This window comes from Dicentrarchus labrax, unplaced genomic scaffold (genome assembly GCF_905237075.1).
Source record: "Dicentrarchus labrax unplaced genomic scaffold, dlabrax2021, whole genome shotgun sequence".
In the NCBI taxonomy this organism is placed as follows: Eukaryota; Metazoa; Chordata; class Actinopteri; family Moronidae; genus Dicentrarchus; species Dicentrarchus labrax.
Window position 1 is genome coordinate 24,236,608 of NW_026136718.1, and position 17,247 is coordinate 24,253,854.

The 17,247-nt window shown below is 41.8% G+C and overlaps 1 protein-coding gene across 2 annotated transcripts in view; it reads left to right on the forward strand.

Moving 5' to 3' along the window:
* The window catches only part of slc9a7 (solute carrier family 9 member 7), a 24,776-nt gene continuing 7,529 nt past the window's right edge, over positions 1-17,247 (forward strand). The window contains exons 1-15 of one of the 2 annotated variants that reach the window (XM_051376692.1): positions 1-1,421; positions 3,638-3,840; positions 3,923-4,000; positions 6,229-6,305; positions 6,411-6,523; positions 6,609-6,714; positions 7,099-7,245; positions 7,390-7,490; positions 8,699-8,787; positions 9,524-9,637; positions 9,894-10,005; positions 10,304-10,457; positions 12,707-12,769; positions 15,239-15,302; positions 16,223-16,305. In XM_051376692.1, coding sequence (XP_051232652.1) covers positions 1,142-1,421; positions 3,638-3,840; positions 3,923-4,000; positions 6,229-6,305; positions 6,411-6,523; positions 6,609-6,714; positions 7,099-7,245; positions 7,390-7,490; positions 8,699-8,787; positions 9,524-9,637; positions 9,894-10,005; positions 10,304-10,457; positions 12,707-12,769; positions 15,239-15,302; positions 16,223-16,305 — 1,784 coding nt within the window. In that variant the 5' untranslated portion in view covers positions 1-1,141. The remainder of the gene's footprint in view (positions 1,422-3,637; positions 3,841-3,922; positions 4,001-6,228; positions 6,306-6,410; positions 6,524-6,608; positions 6,715-7,098; positions 7,246-7,389; positions 7,491-8,698; positions 8,788-9,523; positions 9,638-9,893; positions 10,006-10,303; positions 10,458-12,706; positions 12,770-15,238; positions 15,303-16,222; positions 16,306-17,247) is intronic. The other variant, XM_051376691.1, reaches the window with a different exon arrangement.

Below are 17,247 nucleotides of genomic sequence, written 5' to 3' on the forward strand. Positions count from 1 at the left end.
CAGACACACTCCCATTACCACTATGAATCCAGTCACCTCCAAGTTATATAATGAAGTCAGTCATTAATAAATACAACTTTATTCAAGATATACACAATGTGAGTACAGTATAAACTAAAACTGTCAAACTGGTATTTTTTGGGTCACTTGGGAGCAGTGCAACAAGCTGACATATGGCCTTATAGAGTGGCTCATGTGTTAGCAGAGGGTTGTCTATTTACACATCCAGTGTTTCTTTCTGCCTGAGAAATATGTTTTTGGTCTCCACCAACCCCTGAGGGAAATATCTGACCCCTCTGGTTGCCAAATCCTCCACTACATACCTTGGCAAGTTGCTAACGTTGTCTACAGCGGCTTTACCAGAACATTGCCACTGAAAACAGCTGCCTGTGTTTGGGTAAGAGTTTGGTGAGGGTGGCCAGTGTGAAAGAAAACTGTAAAGTTGCAGCCATTAAACCAAAAGTATGAGCTGAAAGGAGCTAAAACGCTCTATATAACTACAGGAACTGCAGAGTCAGATATTAATTATCTGTGGGTCCATCACGTCAAGCATTACACATGACCTTTTGATCCATTGTTAATATAAAAATACCGACTAGTGCAGCCTTAAAGTCTTAGGGACCACAGAAATGGGCCCCCCTAAAAGATATTGCTCTAGTTCCCTCCCTCCCTCCTCCCCTCCAGCTGTGGCTCCCTGATATCATCCCACCTCCCACCCCTCCACTACCACTACAAAGGCCACCTTAACAAGAGCGGATATTTGCTTCTACTCTCCATGTAACAGGCTGACTTTTAACATCCAAGCCGAGGCCATGTGAATTTCCTGTTTTGATGAAGCACCAAACTGCGTGTTCATCACAATCCCAGCACAGTGACTCAGTACAGCTTGAAATCAGCCGACTTTGAGGCTGCCTGGGAGACGGTGTGATCTGGTCTCCTCCACAAGGGCAGCGCAGTCTCACTCCGGAGCGGCTTCGTCGACCTTTTTTCTCATCGCGCAGTGTACCTTTAAAAGGTTGAACTCGCCGGTCTACGAACACTGGATTGTTTTCCCACTCGACTCAGCTGTGCGTAGCTTCCAGCAGTGACATGGCATAGAGGCGGTGTGCTGTGAGCAGCAGCAGCAGCGGCATCCTGCACCATGGACGCTCTCCGACGGCCGAAGCGGAGCGCAGTGTTCGCGGCGCTGGACACGATGCTGCCCGTGTGGATATTACTGAACGCGGTGTCGGGACTGAAGGCGGAGGACGACGGTATGGAAGAACTTGCCACCGAGAAGGAGGCTGAGGAAAGTCACCGACAGGACAGCGTTAATTTGCTGACATTCATTTTACTGCTGACCTTAACGATTCTCACCATATGGCTCTTCAAGCACAGACGGGTCCGCTTCCTTCACGAAACCGGACTGGCAATGATTTACGGTGAGGCTTATAGGATTATATGTTGAATGTACAAACACACACACACACACACATACTCACTCTCTCTCTCTCTCTCTCTCTCTCTCTCTCTCTCTCTCTCTCTCTCTCTCTCTCTCTCTCTCTCTCTCTCTCTCTCTCTATCACACACACACACACACTCCTTCATTACCACCACCACCACCTCCCCGCAGGCTTTGCATGATTCAGTCTCCCTGGTGGTTGTGCGGCGGCTGCTCAGAGGCGATGGGGAAGATAAAGATGAAGATACAGAATCTGGTTTAAGTCTGAACAAATGCACTGACGCGCCTCCGCATTTCCACCAGCTCACATTGCTCCTAATTGGCTGGGCCAGGGCTAATTTCTAGAAGGTGCTGTCTGCTGCTCAGCCTCGTCTTAAACTCTCCACTAGGCTGCTGTTATGCAGCTTCATCCCTGACTGACTGGGAATCAGCAGCCTGACATATCCGAGGGCACTTATACAATGTCTGTGGTGTAATAAATCAGATTACATTGACCTTGATGTATAATGTATTGATTTAGCTCCCAAGATACCATCTAGCATCTTTCAAGCTTTCAAAGAAGAAACGATGGGATACATGATAGAAAATGCTTCATAGCCTAACTGAGAATGCTCAGTTGGGGAATCAACAGGGATCAATCTGCTCTCCCAGCAGCACAGACAGATACATTTGAGAGAAGAAACTCTAGATTTCACTTTTTTCTTTATCGTCTGACTATATGATACAGATAAATAAATAACGTGACCACTGCCACAATGTGTGTGTGTGTGTGTGTGTGTAATGTCTTTCAGTAGTAATGTCTCAGAGCACAGCTGGCCACAACATCTGTATGTTGTTTTTCTTCATAGCTTATCAGAGTGATTCCAGTCAGTCAGTGCTACAAATGTCACTGATTAACCCGAGTTCTCATATGAAAAAGACAGACTTTGATTCGTTTTTAAATGCTAGGAAAGTAAACTGCTAAAGTGCTTTGGCTGTTTTTGTAGTTTCAATTTCCAGCTTCACAAATATGGGCCATGTCCTTGTAGTGGGTCAAAAACAGAAACTGACAGTAATATTATACCTCAGATTTACTATTTGCAGAGGTGGGAACGGATAATGAACACAATGGATTATATGTGCACATACCTAATGTGTTACATGCATAATAAACATGTGGGATTAGTATCTTGAACTAATATCATTATCTCTCTCAAGCCGTCAGAACCCCACACTTTTACAAACATTATTTTGGTGGATTCAGTTTGATAAGATGTAATGATGTTAGATCACACTGTTTGTATTTTTTGGACTGTCACAAGGATAAAAGTGCCACCAAGCGTAAACCTTGTCACAGTATTGATTTGCTGTATAAAGAGCAGACTCTACAGAAAACCTGGTGTTTTCAGTTGGTATGTTCACTTGCTCACTTTGGCACGGCAATCAAGACAAATCAATGATTCGGAATATGTTGTCAGAAGTTGTTGGTGTCCATTTAAAGAAAGAACATGATGCATTACTCCCTAATCCGAAAACATGGAACTTCCCCTAGCTGGAAAAAACCTAACATTTGCCAACTCAAGCCAAAACTTAACTGTCATTTGAGTATATTTTGCAAGAAAAGAACAGGCGGTTTAATTCTCAGTGATTATTCAAAGGCAACAACCCTGTTGCAAAACTGCTACTGTGTGTGTGTGTGTGTGTGTGTGTGTGTGTGTGTGTGTGTGTGTGTGTGGTTAGGCCAAAGCCAGAGTGTGATGTACGAGGTTAACCGTCTGCTAAGGGTGAGCGCAGTGCTGGCAGCATTGCTTTGCCATGTCTCCTGCAGATAACTGCTGTCTGATCAGAGGATTTATGTTCTCTAACTGCCGGCCTCATTCCTTTCTTCCTTTCTTCCTGGCTTCAGCTCTCCCCACAAGCTTCTGCTCACCATCTCCTCATTTTTCTTCCGTCGCTCCGCTGCTCTCGGTGTGTCACTGTCTGATACTGGGGGCTTGTGAAACAGAAGCACCTGGAACATTATCTAGCACTGAGCAATTCACTGGATGAGTTTGATTTTGGTGCCATTTATTTTTGGATAATAGTCGACCTTTGCCTTAGATTCATTAACTGAGTAACTGAAAGAGCTACACCCATGAATAACAAATGTCTAAACCTGTAAATTACACATGCACTTGTTTGTCTTCCTGTCATCTTTTTCTCCTCTTATTCCTACAGGCCTGCTGGTTGGTGTGATTCTGCGGTACGGCATCCCTGCCACCAGCTACCACAACAAGACACCCCCAAGCTGCTCGCTGAAGGAAGGACCTGTCAGCACCCTGCTGCTTAATGTCAGTGGCAAGTTCTTTGAGTACACCCTCAAAGGGGAGATCAACTCCAGAGAGATTCACAATGTGGAGCAGAACGATATGCTGCGCAAGGTAACAGTTAGAAAATAAACATCAATTCTTCATTTGCCATTTTTACCCTGTTAACCCTTTTTAAACGTATCATCTTTTCCAGGTGACATTTGACCCTGAAGTATTCTTCAACATATTGCTGCCTCCAATTATTTTCCATGCTGGGTACAGTCTAAAGAAGGTGAGGTTTACATTTGTGACTGTTTTAAGAGCTGAATTTGTATGATGCACCGTAATGTGAGCCAGGTGGTCGTATGTGCTGCCACAAACTGCTGTCTCATTGGACAGATGGTTAGCTAAGAAAAACTCTCATTGGCCACACCGAGAGCATTCTGTGTTTGCTGAACATAAGTGGTCCTTTCAGGGGAAGTCCAGAGCAGATGTCTTTCGTTTCCTCTCTGGCGTTTACGGTGGCAAATAGAAAACGGCTGACGCTGACAATATAAGTAGTTTCTGCTTTTATTTGTTGTAGAGCAACAGATTTGTTTTACTTAGAGAATCCTGTGGTGGCTCTGTGCTTTTGAATTATTAATCTATGACCATATTTACTGGTCTGAGAACTTCAGCTATGGCAGGTGTTGCTTTCTGTGTATGAGAATTGTGGGTTGTCTGTGCTTCAGTGAGCCGACCTTGAAATAATGGAGAGTGAAATGTGTTTAAACAACTGGTGACATCTGATCTATGTTCTCATCGTGTGGGTGCACCTTTTCCAATTACAGTGATAGATGATATCAAGGAGAAGTCAGATTAATGAGGGGAAATGTCCTTGTGCTTTGCTACAATGCAGAGCATATATAGGATCTGACCATGGGTTATAGTGAGCCATGCTAGCAGCGTGGCTTTATGGATGGCAGTGTCGGTCTATGGGTTTACCTCTTTGGTCCAGATGGAAATAGCTCAGCAACTACTGGATGGGTGATGATATTTTCTGCAGATATTCATGCTCTCCAGAGGATAATGACATTGGTGATCCCCTGACTTGTGTTTTTGTACCTTTTTAGAATGAGCCTTTTTTTATCTCCAGACACCGCGGGTTGCCTTCCATTGAGTCTGCCATGTTTCTACAGTGGCCTCGAACGGACAAACTCAACACTGGCTGTTGATAGAGCCTTTTGTGTTTTTCGCAGCCACCGTAGTTTCTCCTACACATTTCACAGTCCGTTGTCATTCCCAAGTTGTCAAATGAAGATGCGAGCAGTGTTCAGTTAGTTGCATCTGCAACTTCACCGCTAGATGGCATAAAATCCTGCACACTTGTCCTTTAACAATAGCATATTAGCAGTGTCATCGTGAGCATGCTAGCATGCTAAAGTTGGCATCTAGCTCAAAGAAGTACGTCCTGATAGAATCCATAGATTTTAGGCCTTCGTCTTGTTTGTGTCCCAAATCCATACTACATACTGATTGTACAGTACACACTACACACATTGTCACAGTACTACTACAAATACTGTTTTAGCAGTTAGTATACAAAAATCAACATACCCTTATTAATATTTAAAAGTTTCTGCAAAGGTGTGTATTGACAGACATTTGTGTTTTCCTGGGGAAACTTTAATTCGGCTCCCGGCCACATTTCAAGATGGAATTTGCTGATTCAAACATCAGACCTCGGGAAATAGGAAGCAGGAGGTCATGTTAGTCTGTTTTTTTCAAATACTTTTTTCTTTAAATCATCATCTGTTGCAGTGGGAGTTCATTTGAAGCACAATGTTAACAGCTTTAGAGAGAAACAGAGAAAGATTCAGTGTGTGGCTCTGAAGTTTGACTCTCTCTTTGGTCGTCAACTTGTCCATTAATCATCCGCTTCAGATCACTGCAGGAAAACATACAGTGTTTGTAAGTGATGTGCAAATGTTGGCGTAAGGATCTGTGCTGCCAAAGCAGATTCCATATATATCTTGAGCATAAACACCACAGTATTTCTTTTTCCTTTCTGTTTGATTCTTTTCTGTTTTATTTCACAAAGATCACTCCTGACAGTCTCTCAGGAAAAGGCACATTTCCTGGTGCAATCTGCATCAGCATTTTTGTTTCTTACTGGCTGCAGAGAGAGTTGTGGGGAGCTCGGTTATGAAATGGATCTGAAAAGGCATTTTTGTTGTGCTGCTTGTTTGTTTTACAACCAGTCAAACAGCTGAATCTGTGTTTGTGTTTCTAGTCATGTTTGACAGGGAGTTACCCACCCGTGGCCGTTACTGACCTGAAGCTTTTTTTAAAAATCCTTCAGTGTTAAAAGACATTTGACTTGTAATAGGAAATATATGTTATATATTATGGATATATGTTCAGTGTGAGAATGCACAGTTTCTGAGTATGGAACACCAATAAGCTAACTGTGCACACGTTTTTACGTTTCCTTGCTCTTCTTTTCCTTTCCTTGTCTTATTCTCCCTTTCCCTTTTCCAGAGACACTTCTTCAGGAACCTGGGCTCCATCATAACCTATGCGTTCCTTGGCACTGCCATCTCATGCTTTGTCATTGGGTGAGCGTTGGCCTTCCTTTCATTAAATGTCGGTTTAAAATCAGGAACTTTACATCCTGCTGTTGTGTGTTTTTGTTCTCCTCTCACCTGGATGTCTATCTTCAGAAATCTAATGTACGGTGTCGTCAAACTGATGCAAGTGGTCGGACAGCTGACGGACAAGTTCTACTACACTGACTGCCTTTTCTTTGGTGCCATCATCTCTGCCACAGACCCAGGTAGGACACATGCACATGCCGATCAGGATAACGTGATGCAGTTTGTGGCTGATGATGTTGATTGAATCTTTTCCCCTGTGTGTAGTGACAGTGCTGGCCATCTTTAATGAGCTCCATGCAGACGGGGATCTCTATGCTCTGCTGTTCGGGGAAAGTGTTATGAATGACGCAGTGGCCATTGTGCTTTCATCGTAAGTCAAATGTCTGCCTTAACAGAAATCTGCAAAGTCAATACTTTCCTTCCTTCTGCACCAGAGAAAGGTCTCTGTCTCTGCATCCTTTTTGAGATTTCTTTCCCTCCTGATATTGAAATTCAACACTGAAGTGTGAGACAGAGCAACACTTCTTTGCATCACTTCCTCTCCTGACAGACAGACAGCACTCTGCCTCCCTCTACTGGAAGATTAAAATCAGAGTTTTTTTCTGACTAGTTATTTTATTAAATTTTTCCAGACATGTAATCAAATAAACAAATTACGGACACAAAGACCAATTATAACCAATTCAAAACATGATTATGAAATTGGTAAATTTATGAAAAATCTGTGCCACACCATGTTTTTTTTATATTTCAGGTCTATTGTGGCCTACCAGCCCAGTGGAGCGAACACACACATGTTTGATGCCTCTGCCTTTTTCAAGTCAGTGGGAGTTTTCCTGGGTATTTTCAGCGGTTCCTTTTTGATGGGTGCAGCCACAGGAGTTGTCACCGCTCTCATATCCTTATTCTAACACCTACTGTGAAATGGAAACATGAAGTCTAAGTTCCAGATAGATTTGAGTTTCTTGGGACAGTCGGCATGTTATAATTGTGATTAGCAAAGATCCAAAACAGTGTTGTGTCTTTAACTCAACTCCCACGTCACCAAGTTCACCAAGCTGCACTGTTTCCCGCTGCTGGAGACGGCCCTCTTCTTCCTCATGTCCTGGAGCACCTTCCTGCTTGCCGAAGCCTGCGGGTTCACAGGTGAGCTGTATAGGCACGAGGCAGACATACATTTATTTCATATCCAAAAGGGAGTGGTGGAAAGTGACAAAGTACAAATACTTCATTACTGCACTTAACTAGCTTTTGCCTAACCCTAACCCTAACCCTAACCCTTTTAATGCATTTGACTTTGATTTAAAAACATTTTTTGCATCATGGCATGCCTTCCCAACATCAAGACCACTATCATGCATGATAGATGAGAGAGAGCCTCCACTCAAAGTTTCAAGGAGCAGCTGGTAGAAAATGACCATGAAACCAAGAGAGCATTTCAGAGCCTCTGCCTTTTCAGATTTACCTGAGTAAAGAAGTTGAATTGGTACTTTTACTTTTACTGGAGTCTTTTTTACACAGGTATTTGTACTTCTAGTTGAGTAAAAGGTAACAAAATGGGAAATAATGTGGAGAAAAGGTGACTCAGACCATCATCAGCACAACTTTTCCACACAATAACAACTCAAATTGACCTTTTTTTTGTATCTAAAGAGCCTTTTCTAGTGATCTGTTAAACCAGTGATTAAGTATTGCATTCTATAAAGTTGGTAGACAGATTAAGAAAAGGGTGATCGAAATATATCTTTGCTTATTGTCCTTAGTCTGGGCCAATTTCCAAAAGCACTGGACCTATCATTTCCCATAATGCAACTCAAATGCTTCTTTCAGTAGACTTGCCCTGCCTATTAGGTTTTCTGTCAAAGAAATCATGTCTCAGAGTAATTCTTCTCTTGACTGGTAACTCAGTGTCCCTTTTTAAAAAGAAAATGTGGTCTTTCAAAAGAATCTTTCATCGTTAATATATTTTTAAAGGTTTTTCCAGAAAACGTATAACTAATTTCATGATCATTCACAAGTGCAGTTTATGTAGATAGAGCCTTTTAATTCAAAGCTCATTCACATTGTTGATTATGCTGAATAATGTAATTATGAGCTGTTTAAACTAAGCGCTGGTAAACCATCCTTAGAGAACTGAATCTGTCTGTTATACAAATGAAATGTGACAGGGACTTAAATACAGATTATGCAGCAGATGAAGTGCACAGATAATTCAGTAGCAAAGCTTTAAGAGGACTGACGAGCTAATGTTTGATTCTCATGTTTCTAAATAGGTGAATTGCTTTACATCCCGCTCTGTGTGTTTGAGTCACATCATTAAGGCTCATAAATGTATGTTTGATGTTGTCCTACAGGCGTCGTGGCCGTGCTGTTCTGTGGCATCACGCAGGCTCACTACACCTACAACAACCTCTCTGAGGAGTCCACAAAACGCACCAAGCAGGTAGCATCCAGCCACTGCCTGCACGCGCAGCCCCATTTATTTTGAACTGTTGTTTGAACCCCCCGATAGTATGAACAGGGTGCTCGGCCTCGCTGCCAGATGGCTCAGTGATCAGCCTGCTGTGACCTTAATCGGGGTTGTCTGAGGACATCCCTCCTGACATGACTGTTTAGTTTCGCAGAGGGGGTTCAGTCTTGAGGACAGGGTGCAGATTAGCATGTAGACAACACACAGTGTGACATTTTGGATCAGTATCAGTGTCTCTCAGGCTCTTGTTATTATGTTTGAAAGAAAGCTAGACATGCTTATTGCAAAGGTTCAAATACTTCACTTCAATTAAAACAGAACTTCCTCCTGCTCTTAATGTGCTGGCTTGCTTTTTAATGTGTCTATATGTCAGTGTGTGTTTGCCCTTGTCCTGTGCCTCCCTCTCAGAGCAACACAGATGCACTCAGCTCTGTAATCATCATGGCAGCCAGGCAGCCTGGGAGAGGGAAAAGGGAAAAAAAACAATTCCCAAAGCTTTTGTGGATTCTGAGGGAATACGTAGATGAGAGAACCAGGCAGAGGACTTTTTTAAAGCAGTGCCGTGTGGGAAACTTTTTGTGAAACAGTCTCACTAAACCTGAACATTTTAAGGCTCTTTTTGTGCATTTCTACTTTCTATTGTATTATTGCTGTGTTTTCATACACCTCTAAATTGAATTTATGATGAATCTTATATTTTTTCATGCAGCTCTTTGAGGTCCTTCACTTCCTGGCTGAGAATTTCATCTTCTCCTACATGGGTTTGGCTCTGTTCACCTTCCAGAATCACATTTTCAGCCCTATTTTCATCATCGGGGCTTTTGTATCCTTTTTGGGCACAACAAACACGTTCTTCTGTTTCCATTTGGGACTAACCCTCTTGTAGAAATACAATTGTTCCACAGCTGTAGAGTTGGATCATAGTTTTTTTTGTGCTATTTACATCCACAAAGACAATCAGATTGTTCTAAGAAAGAGTTTGCTGCTTTACCATAAAGTTCACTTTCAGGTATTAGTCTAGTCATGAATCTCTCAAGCATTAAATTGTTCAGTCAAAGACTTCCTGACCTGCCTGTCAGATTGCCATATTCATTGGAAGAGCATTCAACATTTACCCGCTGTCCTTCCTTCTCAACCTCGGCAGAAGGCACAAGATCAAGGGAAACTTCCAGCATATGATGATGTTTGCAGGTATTGAAAAGACACTGATTTATTTTCCTCATCAAGTCAGGCTAGATGTGATTTAGGGGTTTATTTATCTTTATTTTCATGATCAATTCACCTTTTTTTTTTGACCAACCGTTTAAAATCTATTCAAATATAAAGTCACTGTCATATATGACAAAGAAAAACAGCAAACTGTCAGCTGAGAAGTTGGAGAATGTTTTGAATGTTTAATAGATTATCAAAATAGTTGATTTTATGTCAGTTGACCAGCCAGTTGCAGCTCTAATGTTATTGGATGGTTTTTGGATGTGACCCTCTGCAGGTCTGCGTGGGGCAATGGCGTTCGCCTTGGCCATCCGGGACACAGCCACCTACGCCCGCCAGATGATGTTCACCACCACGCTGCTCATTGTCTTCTTCACTGTCTGGGTGTTTGGGGGTGGGACGACACCCATGCTGTCCTGGCTACACATCAGGTGCTGTAGAAGAAAATCTGCTTTAATGTTCAGCATCTCTGCTGCATTTGAATAAAACTTATTTACACCGTAAACCGCCCAAAAATACATAAAATTAAGGCATTACAATGTTTCTACCTGTTACTGAGTTTGACTGAGTTAGTACCCTGAACCTGTTATCTCACTTCACAGCTTCTGGGTTACTGCTCTCTGTCTTTGTAGGGCAGTTATATATTTGCTCTGTTTGTACTTGTTTAAAGCATTATTATTTGCTCCTGCGACACGTAATTCCTCTCCAGTTGACATTATTACATTTATCCTGTGCTGCCTGGTGGTATTGTCCAGGAGATGGGGCCAGAGTTCTCCACTGCTGCTCACTTTCTCCCATGTTCTTCCATCCAGAGCTTTCAGGTCACAGGCACTTTTGTTGAATCTTCGAAGAAATCTTGAAATGTTTCACTATAGGTTCTTCACTCTCAGGTTGATCACTTGAACGCTAACCCATGAAATCAGGATTGTTCCAGAGCCAGAGGTGATGCTGAGTCTACAGTTAGAACGTAGTAGGATTGTTGCGTTGGCTTTGGCACTTTGCTTGCTTTAGCTATCTGTCCGTCTGGAGCCCAATCTCACTCACTGTTGTCTGACCACGATGCAGTGGGAGCTTCTATTTGTCATGACAAAGCGGATTATAGGCTGGTAATGTGTGTGACAGAGGTGGCCTGAGTGAACAGGCTCTGTTTAATATGAGTAATGCCTCCTCGGTCCAAGCAGGAACTATTATGTTTGGTGGAGGTTTACAGCGCTGCCAAAATCTCCCCCATGAACTCATCGCCATGGTAACAGGGACATGTAGTGCATGGCAGGCGGATATAAGCTGTGCTCCGTGATCCTGGTATCATCCTCTGTATATGTGCATAAATTTACACATTTTTACTCTTTATGGGGGACTACTCCTGAGGAGACAGAGGACATTAAAAAAGATGACTGTTATTGAGTCGGATTTTCTATCCAGTTTTTAATTTAGTTACATTTGTTATTAGCTATTTTTTATGACAAAATCCTCAGGCAGTACTGTTGAGGCAGTGAGGCTGATGAGCAGGATGTGATGGAGGACTGGTGCTGGGAAAGCAAATGTCTGCTGTGACAGAAGACGCTGCTGGTTAATGTTATTGGGTTTTGATGGATGGTCTGTAAGCAGGCAGGCGTGCAGTTTATCACCAAGCCCCGGCCGTGCAGCCATCGAGAGGGAAAAAGATCTCTGTGCTCACGCTGGGGCACAGAAGAGCTACTTATCTGTCAACTCCAATGCTTAAAAGCATCAGTTTATTTCAGTGTAAGTTTTTTGATATAATGAGCATTTTGAGGAACAAATGCTGCAGTAGATTAGATTGATTTTGGTCAAACTTTACTGTATAAACTTGGAATGGTAGAATTTTAAAAAAAGAATCAAGAAGTGTGATTGCAGCTGAAAATGAGCTGTTAAAACATTTGAAATAGTTGAAGTCAAAGTGGTTTACAGAAATAGTGAAACAAGTTGGACTGGCTGTGCAGAAAGGAGTTGACAATGCAGTTGAAGTTCAATCACTGAGAGGAAATGAAATCAAGTCAAAGTGAAATAAAATGAACAGTGTTTGTAATCACAGATTCTATTTCTACTTCAAGCAATAAGAGATGAAAGCAGAGAGACTGTTATTAACATATACAGTAAGCGCTGAAAGCAGTTAAGTGGTCAGTTGAAGTGTTCCAGTCATTTCATCCAGTGTTTTTATTTTATTTTAGGCCTGAACATCTGCTCATCCTCTGTGCCAAGTCCGAGGATTAGTGCATGTCCCCAAAACAGAGGATCATATTTGGATGAGACTGTTGCCAAATTACTGTATTTAAAACACTGTGGTCACTGTTATCTACTTAAACTCTCTTTTATGTCCTTAGTCCCCCATTTAAGTAACACTGACTTGACTGTGACATGTCTCTTGATCCTCAAAAATATATGGATGATATGCTTTTATCTAATGTGTGAAAATATATAAACTTTGACAATTTCACACCAAAAAAAGACAATTTTGATTCTTGAGAAATAACATGTAATCCCCATTTTTATCTAATGTCAAGATTAAATGTTAGAGTTCAGAGATTTGTTTTGCACTGTGACCGTTCCTCATATGAGTATCTAACACACGACATGGCTATTTTTACACACACTAAAAAAGAATATCTAAATATACCACCTAAGACTAACTTTACTGAGTGTGTGTGTGTGTGTGTGACAGCTTTGGGGACAGCAAAGCATTGCAGGAAGAGCGACGTCAACATGGACAGTGGGAGTATTTCAGGTGCTGTATCTGAATGTGAACAAACTTTCTGACAGTAGCTGGTGTTGGGAAAGTGTGTGGTTGCTTCAGATGGGACTCTTTCTATTCACTGATTACTTCTGTTTTTTTGGGTAAAGCGGAACATGGGGCCACAGAAAAAGTTGAGACTCTTAAGAACATATGAAATATTTTGAGAAAAAAGTTTTGAAAACCACAGAGGAGAGAAATCACTGTGGCACACACCTGCCCAGCTCTGGTGAAGGTGTTGCTGCTTGAGGAGTTACTGTAGCATGATCGAATGGTTTATTTAAGACTTTCTCGGGGGTTGTGAAAACCCAAGCCTTTGTTCTATCTCTGTTGACTGTCTATCAGTTTTTCACACAGCGGTGAAAATCACAAACCACGCACTGTGATCACACAGCAGCAGCCCGACAGATACGTGTGAACTGATCTAAAAAGTATGTGCAAAAGAGGAACACAAAAAAGAAACCAAGAGTTGTGTCACAGCAGTTCCTCCACTTTTACTCTGTTCGGGATTGCACGTCTTCCCTAGAGGACAGAGACGCTGCAAATAAAATGGCTAGTGAGGAATATTTGATGGATTTAAGGAGGCGAGGGAATGTTTTCAGGATTAGGATTAAAGGTTAGTGGGTGAACTGAAGTCAGTGGAACACCCGCTTACTTAAATATGTGTGTGCATATGAACACGTGTGAGGGGTCTATACTGTTTCTTATCAGAGGAAACGTGTGCTGGGCTGGGCCTCTCTCTTCTGGGGCCCCCAGCAGTTGTGTCCTAATCTCAGATCCATTCCTTGCAGATCCTTCCTGAAGCAGTGCCAGCGGGCTTTGCACCTCCTTTGTTTTGCAGGTTTATTGACCTCTGCGCAACCTCCACCTCCTGAAGATCCTCTGAATGTGTGTGTGTGTATAATTGAGAGAGGAGAAAGTCCTAAAAGGCAGTTGGATACCTGTGGGCTGCTATATCTCAAGCTGTTTAGGTGGAAAGAAGAATGAAAAATGTTGTTACTCATTCAGTCAGAATGGATATTTGCTCTGTATGGCTGCCATGGAAAGTTCTAAAGATAACCACGCACATTAGTTTGACCCCTTACTGTACAGTGTCAGTTGTAGTTTCAGATGTAACCATGAAAGGCTACATATCTCCGCCATGGCCTCTGTCCATAAGGATTAGACTCAACTGCTCCAGAGCTTATGTGAATTAAAAGTGCCCCTTTAAAATCTGCTTGTGTTCAGTTTAATCCTTCTCTGTTGGTAAGAGACACCACAGGGAATTTTTGGCCAGCTGTGAAGACTGAATGTATGTGCTCCAGTACTCAACTTTTTAGTTTCGCATTTTGAGATTTTGATCCAAATCTTATTTCTGTTCTTGGTCAGCAGCTGGTTAGCTTAGCACAAAAAACTGTGGGGGGAACCCAATTTGGTTCAATATTAATAATTTTAGTCTGTCGTTTATTAGTCAAATCTGGTTTGGTTTAAGGTGCAGTGTGTAACTTTTAGGAGGATCTATTGGCAGAAATTAAATGTAATATTGATAGGTATGTTTTCATTAGTGTATAATCACCTCAATATAGAAATTGTTGTGTTTTTGTTACCTAAGAATGAACCGTTCAGATTTATAGATTACACGGGTCACCTTCCATGGAGTCCACCATGTTGAACCACCATGTTTCTACAGTAGCCCAGATTGAACAAACCAAACACTGGCTCTAGAGAGGGGCTTTGTCTTTTTTCGTAGCCGCTGCAGTTTACCCTTTGTTGGAAGGGGAGGTTGAATCAAGAGAGTTGCGTGCTGCAACTACACCGCTAGATACCTCTGAATGCTACACAATGGATGTTTAGGAGAAAAATGAAAAAGCGTCATGTGTTTGGTGTTAAGCACAGTTACACATGACTATTTTAATCACAATAGCTTTCTTGCATGCTGAAATGTCTCTGTGTTACGGGGTCAGGGGAAACTTTACGGTGACTTTCCGTTTCGGTGAAAACCTAGCTTGTTTTTAAAGTTGTGGTTTTGTTTTTTGAGCAAAAAAGTAATGAAGTGTTTCAAATCTCTCCTTCATGTGCTTCACACTGAATTATATAAACTGTACCTTCTTCTCTTATCTTTCTTCTTCTGTCTGTTTTCCTTTGGTGTGTGGGCTTTCAAAGCAACTTCTGGTGCAGAGCCACAAAGACAACAAGTCTGTATTCTGCGGGTGTAGCTGTCACAACAAGATTGACACAGAAATAATCCTGAAAGAGAGCTGTCTATAAAATGTCAAATGCAAACTGCATAAAGAAGAGCAGAGGTCACAAGTAAATAAATTACAGACATGCAGTATCAGGGGCTGACAAATACTGCTGATTGGTATCTAACCAGATATGAGCCACATTTAGCCAGCAACAGTGTTTGCAGTCATTTAGTTACTTTATAGTTAAATAACATCACAAGGTGTTAATATTTTCATCTACTTTCTTCCTCTGTTTCAGGGTTGGTGTGGATCCAGATCAAGACCTGCAGCCCTGTGGAGACAGCTTCCAGGTCTTACAGGGGGTGAGGATCTCACTGAAAACTGGTTTATTATTGCTTGAAGTCAGTGCGGCTCTCACTGCTGCAATGGTTCTGCTTCTGCAATTTTATGTTGACGCAGAGCACAGTCAGCAAGTCCGAAGACACATAACTAGTTCAGTTTGTCAAGGAAAATTGATTTGAATTTGCTGAACAAGACAGCGGAAGCAGAATAGCACAATTAGTTCTTTAACTCACTTTTCAATCATTTTTTATTTGTGATGAATCTACTTTATTAAGATGCACCCCACTGTCTCACATAGAGAGTGTCAGCATGGAGCTAGGATGTGTTTTAACTACTTCTCAGTCTAATGGGGAGCAAAAGTAACAATTATATAACCATAATAATTATGATAATCATGATTTACGATGAGAAACCAAACTCCGCTCAACCAAAAGTTGCTGACTGTTATCATCCCACTGGAACCAGAAAATATGGCATTTATTAGTAAGATTATGATGGAAAGTATTTTAACTCTAAAATGTATGAAATGTACTTTGATCAGATAGATAGATAGATGGATAGATAGATTCTTTATTGTCCTTTTTCAGGAAATTTGTTGCCACATCATAAATACAAACTGTCTATACTTGTATCGTCAGCACAGCACCACGAGCGAGCACTTTCATTATATACTTAAAGACTGCGTTCACTCATTATACATCCCTGTATAACAATGGTGGAAGTGAGGAAACATTGTGGAGCACAGTAGGAAATACAATATCACCTGTAACAAAGGGGAATGAAACACATAAAATGAGACTTACGTCCATGAATCTGCATGCTGGTACTCTCCTCAGAGTTTGATTATAGCTGGCTGAGAATTACCAGGGTTGTTTTAACAACATGTTGGATCCAGATCTTTTTTCACAGCATATCTTGATATTTCCATGTGTTTCTCCAGGATGGCCCTCAGGCTGAAGGACAAAGTAAAACCAAACAGGAGAGTGCGTGGCTCTTCAGACTGTGGTATACCTTTGATCACAAGTATCCTTTCTGTGCCCGACTTTACAGAACCATTAGCTTTTAGGACACAAGGTCATTGATTGTTTGAACTAATGCAGCTCTTTCTGGTAATATCAGTTCTCACATCCAATCAGGATGGTTTTCCAGGGATTATTTTCCCTTTGTACACTGTATAAGCCATCAAAGTCACAATCATAATTGCTGCCTTTATTGGATGAATCCATAAATGTTTGCTGTCCCTGAGTCAGACTGGCTGCAAAAACAGAGGAAAGAAAATGTGTTTAGCAGCTCATCCTCCCATGTCCTCCCTCCTTCTCTCTCTGCTCAACAACTGCCTCCCCAGGTGGCTGATTGTGTAGCTGCTTTTGAGCGGGGCAGCTGTGTTGTACAGTGGAGACTTTTCCCCCTGGTGACACGTGCTAGACGCAGCTGAGGCGAGCAGGGTGGATTTCTTTCATGTCCCAGCACTGCGGAGGCTGAAGTAAACACACATGACGCAGGGCTTTGGTGTGGAGAGTTTAGTGATTTTATTTATTTCTGGTGTAGCAGACTCAGCAATGGACTGCTGAGTTTGATTTCTGTTCAAACATACATGTTCTGTTCTGTCAGGGCTGCCTCCCTCCCTAAAGGGACTGGTGACCAGACCAGCTGAACAAGGAACTTTTTCCTACAGAGCAATACAGCTTGACTAATTAAAAAAAAAAGGCAGAGGAGCCCGGCGGTTCACTCTCTGCTGCACTGCAGAGTCACATACAGACTCCTGCTGGCAGACATCCTCAATGTTATTGAGCCATAATTTATCATTTTTAATGTTTTTATGGTGAGTTACTGCCGGAAGAGAACTTAGGAAACGACTGCCTGCAAGGTCTGTTTTTATCAGAACAGGCTGACAGTTTAAATGTTTTTTTATATTTGAATTAGCTTCTGCAAATTTAATTTGAGCACATAGTTGAGTTCTCCTTC